General features: G+C 59.2%; 1 protein-coding gene across 1 annotated transcript; it reads right to left on the minus strand.

Moving 5' to 3' along the window:
• Positions 1–3,983: 3,983 nt before the first annotated feature.
• Positions 3,984–7,405, minus strand: PDZD11 (PDZ domain containing 11). The gene is made up of 6 exons (XM_075106587.1): positions 7,235–7,405; positions 7,007–7,090; positions 6,421–6,477; positions 5,970–6,068; positions 5,729–5,789; positions 3,984–5,000 (listed from the first exon to the last, which is right to left on the minus strand). Exons 1-6 carry the CDS (start codon positions 7,319–7,321, stop codon positions 4,966–4,968), a joined length of 423 nt encoding a protein of 140 aa, XP_074962688.1. The 5' UTR covers positions 7,322–7,405; the 3' UTR covers positions 3,984–4,965.
• Positions 7,406–7,712: the final 307 nt, after the last annotated feature.

Raw genomic sequence — 7,712 nt, forward strand, 5'->3', positions numbered from 1 at the left:
CTGGCTCTAAGCCTGGCTTTGGGAGCAGAGCTGGAAGAGAAGGGCCCAGAACGTGGGCCCTGAGGGTGGGGGGGGCTGTGCTGTGCCACCTCCGCTCAGCACCTGCCTTCCTGGAGGGCGGAGGGGGTGTCACCAACCCGGGACCCCAGCTCCTTTCTCACTTGGGGTTGTGATGGGATCCCCCTCCCCACGCCCTCGCAAGCCCCTTCCTCCCCTTGGGGCATGAGGGCGTTTTGGGGGACCCACCGCCACCACAGACACCCCACCGGGGCTGGGTGCAGGGTGGGATTGCTCCCCGCAGTGCCACGGTGATATCCCAGATGTGGTGGTGGAGATGGTGCGTGGTGCACTGCGCAGTATCAAGTATCGCCAGGCGTGGGACACCAACGTCATCAACAGGCATGATGTCATCCAGGTGGCTGCCAATGCTGATGTGGGCTGCTGTGCCTGTGAGTGGGGGCCGGAGGCCTAAGGGGGCTGAGGTGGGACCAGCTGCCTTCCACTGAAGTCTTGCCTTGTGTTAAGCGGAGGGGCTGCCCTGTCCAGGCAGCTGGGCAGGAGAGATGCTTGGAGTACAGGCCACTGCTTGGGATCACCGCTGCAAGTGTTGCTTGGCACAGCGGGATGGGAAGGGGTGGGGTGGGCGCTGCTTCGATGAGACCGGCATCTCTGAGGGACCTAGAGAGGACAATTGGGCCAGGCAGAATGCCTGCAGTGGCTGCGTGTCAGAATCATTAAGGTTGGAAAAGACCTACCGGACCATCAACCCCCAACCCAGTGCACCCAGGCCTCCTGAACCATGTCCCCAAGTGCCACATCTACATGTTTTTGAACCCCCCCCAGGGACGGTGACTCCCCCACCTCTCTGGGCAGCCTGTGCCAGGGCCTGACTGCTCTGTCAGTAAAGACATTTTCCCTCATCTCCAACCTAAACCTCCCCAATGCAGCTTGAGGCTGTTCCCTCTCGTCCTGTCACTGGTGACTTGGGAGCAGAGGCCAACCCCCTCCCTCACTCCAGCCCCTCTCAGGCAGCTGCAGAGAGTGAGAAGGGCCCCCCTCAGCCCCCTCTTCTCCAGGCTAAACCCCCCCAGCCCCCTCAGCCGCCCCCCAGCACACTTGTGCTCCAGACCCTGCCCCAGCTCCATTGCCCTTCCCTGGACATGCTCCAGCACCTCAGTGTCCTTGCAGGCCCCACGCGCTGTTCAGGCAGGGGAAACAACTTTCCTTCCGCCTTGTTTAGGGCGGTGCCTGAAGCCCTTGAAGAACAGGGCTGTGGCAACGCTGCGATCCTGGCAGGTTGAGGATGGGTATCGTGCCATTACCAACTCCTCTGTTGAACACCTGGTGAGTGAAGAGCAGGCTGGGCTGGAAGGCTCCCCTGTTACAGTGATGCCATGAACCGGACGGTCCTGTTAAGGGCAAGATGCTGTCTTAGGGTTGGTCACCAGCTGTAGGAGTCTGGGATGGTCCCTTGAACAGGATTTGGCGCTGGCTCCCTTAAAGCTGAGCTACGCCCAGCCTCTGGGGAGTGCAGCAGGCTGGCTGTAGACAACAAGATCCCACCTCTGCCTAGAACAACCAGGAGCCCAGAGCCCTTAGCGTGTAGCTGTGTAATTCCTTCACAAGTTCCTCAACTTGAGGCAGCTCCTCTGCGCCTCTAGCCTAGTCTTTGCCCTGTATTCTCAGTGCCGAACCTGAGAGAGGGAGAGGGCAGGGAAGATGGAAGAGAGCACCTGGCTGTCCGATGTGTCTGGACAGAGCCAGCCCTTCCATGCAAGGGTCTGGTAAGGATGGCCTCTCTCCAGAATACCCGGTGCATTCAGCTGGGCCCAATGGGCCGACCTACCTGGCTCAGGTGGCTCCAAAAGGTAACTCTGGTTCTGCAGGCCTCAGGATGTGGTGACAGGATGATGCAAATTCTGGCCCCACTTGTAGGAAATCCCGCTCGTAATCCAGAGCATGCCCATGTACCGCCACACTCCCATTCCAGACCCTCTCTGGCAAGCGGTGATGCTAACGCTGTGGTCTGCTGGGTGGTTGGTGGGAGCACAGCCGTTTTCTGGCACACTAACTTCTGGGCGTTTTTTCCCCCCGCCTTAATCTAGTAGGGTTGTTGCCAAAGCAGGTTGTAAATAAAGCCCCGCAGCACCTGGTGCCGCAGGTGAGCGGAGCATTTCCTGGGTGCGTGTGCCACATCCCAGCCCAGGGGCTGGCGCAGAGGGTGGGCTTCCCTCGGCAGGGCTGCGCGAGGAAGGGGCGGCCCGGCTCACCTCTGGTGTGGCGTCGCATCCCGCCAGCCCTGGCAGCCTTGACAGCTGACTGATTCACTGCCAAAGCCAGAGGGGTATGGATAGCACGACGGCTCCGGTCTCCCTTGTGCCTGACCCCCCCACTGTCCAAACCCCACCTGAACAAGATCTTGAAGCTTAGTAGCTTTTGGAGCTCCTGAGCTGAGTGGCAGAGCCATGCTGGAGGGGGTCTCTGCTGCCAGAGCAGGGACAGGGGCAAACGATTTCGGTACAGGAAGTTTAATTTCACTCTCTTAAAGCAGCTGGCATCGTCAGGGGACCTGGGCAAGCAGAAGGTGGTCCTAAGGCGTTAAATCGGCATTCTGCCTTTCTCTGTAGGGGGCCCTGAGCCCCTCCTAAGTGCCAGAAAAGAAATGGAATAGACTTCAGTAGTGGCTAGCTGAGAAATGAGCCAAGACCGTGGTTGTTTCCCCCCGTGCTTCCCTGTTCCTGATCAGATGTTAAAGAAACCTCATGAAATGCCTGTGTGAAGCACCGTGCCCGGAAGCAGCAGCACAATGCCAACATGGACCACTGGCCATCCCCCGAGCAGAACGAGCTTCCCCTCGTGGTGCCGTCGGAGCCAGCACTGCAGCCTGGAGAGCATCTCCTCTCTGGAGAGCATCGGCCTGCCCGAGCGGAAGGGTGAGAGGGGTGAGCGCGGCGGTTTGGGGGACAGGGAGGAACAGTACATGCTGCAGCTCAGGCTCATCCAGGGGTTTGCAGTAAGGAGCAGGGGGAGCTTTTAAAGAAAACCTCTGGGTTTGTAGCCTTTTCTCTCATGCAGTGACTGGATCCAAGCGCACCCGCCCTGCTTGTGACTCTTGGCCTCTCTTTTGCAAGTCAAGTTAATTACCTCTGAGTAATGGCAGGGAGGAAGCTGCCCTGGGCAGGGGATGCTTCTGGGAGCTCCTGCGAGGGGCTGCTCTGGAGCAGGATGAAGATTGAACACTGAGGTGGTATTCGCAGCCCCCTGCAGAGAACTCGAGGTGCCTCTTGGCACTCGGGCTGTGTGCCTAAAGCACATTCAACGGCTGTTTTTCCACCAGGCAGAGCCCGGGGCTGGCTCTGGGGCCAGAGACTGCCTGCCAAACCACCACCCCGGCACCTCCAAGCACAAGGGGAGAAGGGAAGGCAGGGCAGTACGAAACACTGCCTTGCTGCGACCCGAGCAGCCTCCCTCCCCAAGGAACGGGTAAATGCTGGGAAACCGGTGTGAGATGGGAGAGGCTAATGTCCCATGGGACAGAGAGGCCTGTCTCGTACAAGAGCTCTTAGCTCCCTTCTCAGTGTTACAGCAGGGCTTCCAGGGTGCTTATTTCCCTGGTAGAAAAGCTACTTTTTTTTTTATTCTGAGCTAAGAGCAGCCTGGCTTGGCAGCACTGGAGCAGGGTCAGGGTGGCTGCTCCTGGCTGTCTCAAGCGAGCTGCTGCGTTAGTGCCACCACAGACAAAACCCCCCACTGCAGCAGTGCTGAAACACTGCCCCAGGCTAATCAAGGGCTGGCTCCCCTCGCAATCGGTGGAAAAAACCCCTTAAAACAGGGCTGCACCTCATGTGGGCCCCACACTTCCCTCCCACAGGCTGTAAGGGCAACCAGAATCAAGCCCTGTCTGAGCCGCCCACCCAGCCTTTCCTTCGGGTGGTGACAACCCTCCACGGAGGCTTCCTGAGCAGGGATAAGGTGAAGTCTGGTTGCTGTACTCATTTTATTTTTATTCAGTTACTACAGACAAGCAGAAAACACTGCACAGAAGGCCAGAGCTAGGGCTGTCCTGATGCCATTTACAATGTGACAGAACCACACATTTGCACCCCGGTTTGCTGGTAACAAGCATGTTTTCCCCTGCCCTCTCCCAGTGCGGAGCACAGCAGCTTCCTCGCCTCTCTCTGACAACAGGGAAGGGGAGAAGTTTACCTGGAAGCGGTGGGGAGCTGTGATGGGAGCACGTGATGGGGCCAAGCGCAGGAAGCAAGCTCAGCAAGCGAAACCTTTACCCGCACAAGCACCACGCCTGAGGGAACCCGGCCAAGCACCCACAGCAGTTCGGAAACGCGCTCCGAGCGTCTCAGTCCTGTATCGTTGGGGGCGTTAAGCGGCAAAGAGGTACAAACATGCCTTGTCAGACTAGTGCAGCTAGAGGTGTGCACCGAGTTTGAGTGGAGTTTACTCCTGCTCCTTGAGTCCCAGGCAAACCCCGTAGTGTAGGGCAGAGGTAGGAGAGTGGAGAAGGAAAGAATTTCATGTCACCAGAGAAGTGAACGGGTGGATCTCCTGGAGGACAAAGGCCACGCTCTGCTCGGCTTGGCCTTACATCTAGTGACAAGGGTTGGATCCACAACCAGCTGAGCACTCCTTTAAATCAAGTCCTGCTAGAAGAGGAGCCCAGATCTTGCTGGAGGATCTGCCCTCTGGTACCCACTTCCACAGCACCACCATCAGCTTGTTTCAACACCCAGTTCAGGGAGGACAGACGAAAGCCCCATCCATCTTCCAGCTAAATAAGACTGTTGGCGTCCCTCCACGAAGGAAGCAGAGCCGATGCCTGTGCAGCCAACAGGACAGTTGTACCTCCAGTGACAGCTAAAACTTCGTGTGTCATCTCGGATGTTGAGGAAAAGTAGCAGAGAGCTGTTTGCAGGATGGCCACTCTGCAGACCCGCAGACAGCCGCCTGCTAGTGAACCGTTCTTTCCTTCTGTCTCTGGTAATCTGGAAGGGAAAGAGGAGACGAGGCTGAAAGGGCAGGAGCAGCAGTCACCGATGGCAAGGGGGAATTAGCCAAAACGCTAAAGGAAAAACATATATCCTGTTTACACTTCACTAGTCAAGGCACGGTTTGCTACACTCTTGGGTAGCAGCTGGGTTTAAAATAGCACGTTTGCACCCCAGCCAGACATTTCCAGTTATTTCAGGGCATTTAGAACAAAAGTCTGTTTAAAGTCCTCTCTCCCCCTGCCACATATTTTTCTTCTTTCTTCACTTAACTGTCAGTTTCTATTTTATGAAGAATCCTTGTCTGGCTTGACCTAACCTGTATTTCTCCCCCCTTCCTTATATCTGTGGGCTTCATTGGATGCAGAAACCAAAAGTTAAGAGTATTTTCCCTCAGTCAGTATTTAGATGTTCTTAGGGAGGGATAAAAACCACAAGCAGCACCCGCCATCGGCATATGTCCATCAGGGATGGAACTAATTCCTATGTTATTCAAGGATAAGTAGCTGCTTCTACATCTCTAAAGCTAACGTTTCCATTCAACAATCATCCCACCTTTTAGCGCTGTGTCACTAAGCCCTGGTCTAAAAGTTTTTCTATGTTAACACCATCTGCAACTTTAGACTGGTAAGCACAAAGCTCAGGTGGAATCGGCCGGCATGCACGGCAGTCTGCTTCCCAGCCAGTGCTGCTAGTGACTGGACTCGGCGCTGGCGGGCACTTACTGTAGGGGAAGTAACGCACACGCATGGTGATTTCACGGGCCGTCTTCAGGATCTCCACAGCCTGAAAGCAGAAAGAGTTGCTCAGTGAGCAGCCTGGGCTGGAGGATGGGAGAGAGGAATGTATCGGTTACACGGTGCCACAAGGGGAGTTGGTGCAGGCTGAGAGGCTGGGAGGAGATGGTGTACGCACAGACTCCCTGCCCTGTCCCTGCTCCAGCCGCTGGGCCGCAGGAGCGCTCACCTTGCTGTGCTCGATGTCCTGGAAATCCACATCATTCACTGAGAGCACCTGGTCCCCTTCCTGCAGCCCAGCTCTGTGGGCATCCGAGTCTGGGATCACCTGTGAAGGGAAGAGCAGACGCAGCAACAGTGACTCTCCACACGACCGGTGCCTCAGCTCTCCTCCCATGCAGCCAAGACAGCCCAGCCCCAGGGTCTCCCCGCAGTGCTCATCCAGGGCACTCACATAGGACAGGGGAGAATGGGGGACTCTGGTGCCCCAGCAACACTCCACAGGCTGGGGAGAGACCAGGAAATGGTGCAGGACTGTCTGATTGCTGCTTGGTGCATGGCAAATTACAGCTATGAGTTCAGAGATGCATATAAGGCATACGGCAGTCTCACTGCACGCCCAGCAACACCCAAGGGAGCACGCAGAACACGGGGAGGGAACGGCAGAAGGACAGACACACCTTAGAGATGAAGATCCCCAGCTGCGAGGCTTTTCCTCCCCGGATGTTGAAGCCCAACTGTGAGAGAAACCAGCAGTGAAATGCAGTCACCCCCTTTGGCTAGATATGCGTCTTTCCAGACGGAGCAGAGGTGTTGGCAGCAGCGAGCACCAGCCCTTCTCTGCTAACTTCTGTCGTAAGCTCACCTCGAGCACCCATGGGGCCCCCGACCTTGACCAGCCCCACAGCACAAGATGCGGTACTTCTCCACCTGACCCACAAAGCTTTCGTTTCCCCCCAGGGCACGGCCCTTCCCAGCAGGGCAGGAGCAATGCCCCGTCCATCCTACCAAGTCCCTGGATGAGGAAAGCACCGGGAACCCGCCCGACCTCCCCTCGGCGGTTATCTTGCTGCGAGGGTGCTGCTGGTCGGGGTTTACCGTCATCCCGCAGCTCTGCCGGCCGATTTTTACCAGGAAAAGCACTGGGAATAACGGCCAGAAATGAAACGGGGGAAACACCAGGTGGAGGAAGCGGCCGGGCTGGGCCTGCAGCTCCCCACGGAGCCCGTGGGGCCGCGGGTGAGGGGTGGTTTAGCGGGGTCTCACCTGCGCCCCGGGCGGCTTCTTCAGGATGATGGTGCGGGGCAGGAACTGCGTGAGCTCGTTGTTGTAGTCGGGGTGGTACACCCTCTGCAAGGCAAGGCGCCGGCGGCCGTCAGGCGGCGGGACCTCGTCGCGCACCCCCGGGCCGGGCCGGGCCGCGGCCCCCGCCGCTCCCCTGCCAGCCGCCGCAGCCCCGGCCGCCGCCGCTCCCTTCCGCCCCCGTCCCCTCACCTCATGCGGCGGCACCCAGGCGGGCGGGCTCTCGTAAGGCGGCAGGAAAACCACCGGGAAGTCATCGTAGGGCAGCCGACCCTCCATGCCGCCCCGCCGCCTCACGGGATCGCCTCACGGATCCGCCCGCCCTGCCCCGCCCCGCCGCCGCACGGCACCGCACCGCCCCTCGCCCCGCCCCGCCGCCTCACGGATCGCCTCACGGATGCCCCGCCCCGCCGCCGCAAAGCACCGCCCCGCCCCTCGCCCCGCCCCTCGCCCCGCCCCTCAGCCTCACGGCATCGCCTCACGGATCCCACCTCACCGCACCGCCCCCTCACGGCACCGCACCGCCCCCTCACGGCACCGCCCCGCCCCTCGCCCCGCCCCCCGCCCCGCCCCTCAGCCTCACGGCATCGCCTCACACATCCCACCGCCCCGCCCCTCGTCCCACCCCGCCGCCTCACGGCACCGCCCCGCCCCCTGACGCCCTGCCCCG

The sequence above is a fragment of the Phalacrocorax aristotelis genome, chromosome 11 (assembly GCF_949628215.1).
Source record: "Phalacrocorax aristotelis chromosome 11, bGulAri2.1, whole genome shotgun sequence".
Taxonomy (NCBI): domain Eukaryota; kingdom Metazoa; phylum Chordata; class Aves; order Suliformes; family Phalacrocoracidae; genus Phalacrocorax; species Phalacrocorax aristotelis.

Excerpts from the sequence above, each read along its gene's own strand:
- PDZD11 (XM_075106587.1), bottom strand. The coding sequence starts at position 7,321 with ATGGAGGGTCGGCTGCCCTACGATGACTTCCCGGTGGTTTTCCTGCCG. Across the intron at positions 7,091-7,234 it reads CCTGGGTGCCGCCGCATGAG|AGGGTGTACCACCCCGACTA; the intron begins GTGAGGGGACGG and ends CTTGCCTTGCAG. Across the intron at positions 6,069-6,420 it reads TGGGGATCTTCATCTCTAAG|GTGATCCCAGACTCGGATGC; the intron begins GTGTGTCTGTCC and ends TTCCCTTCACAG.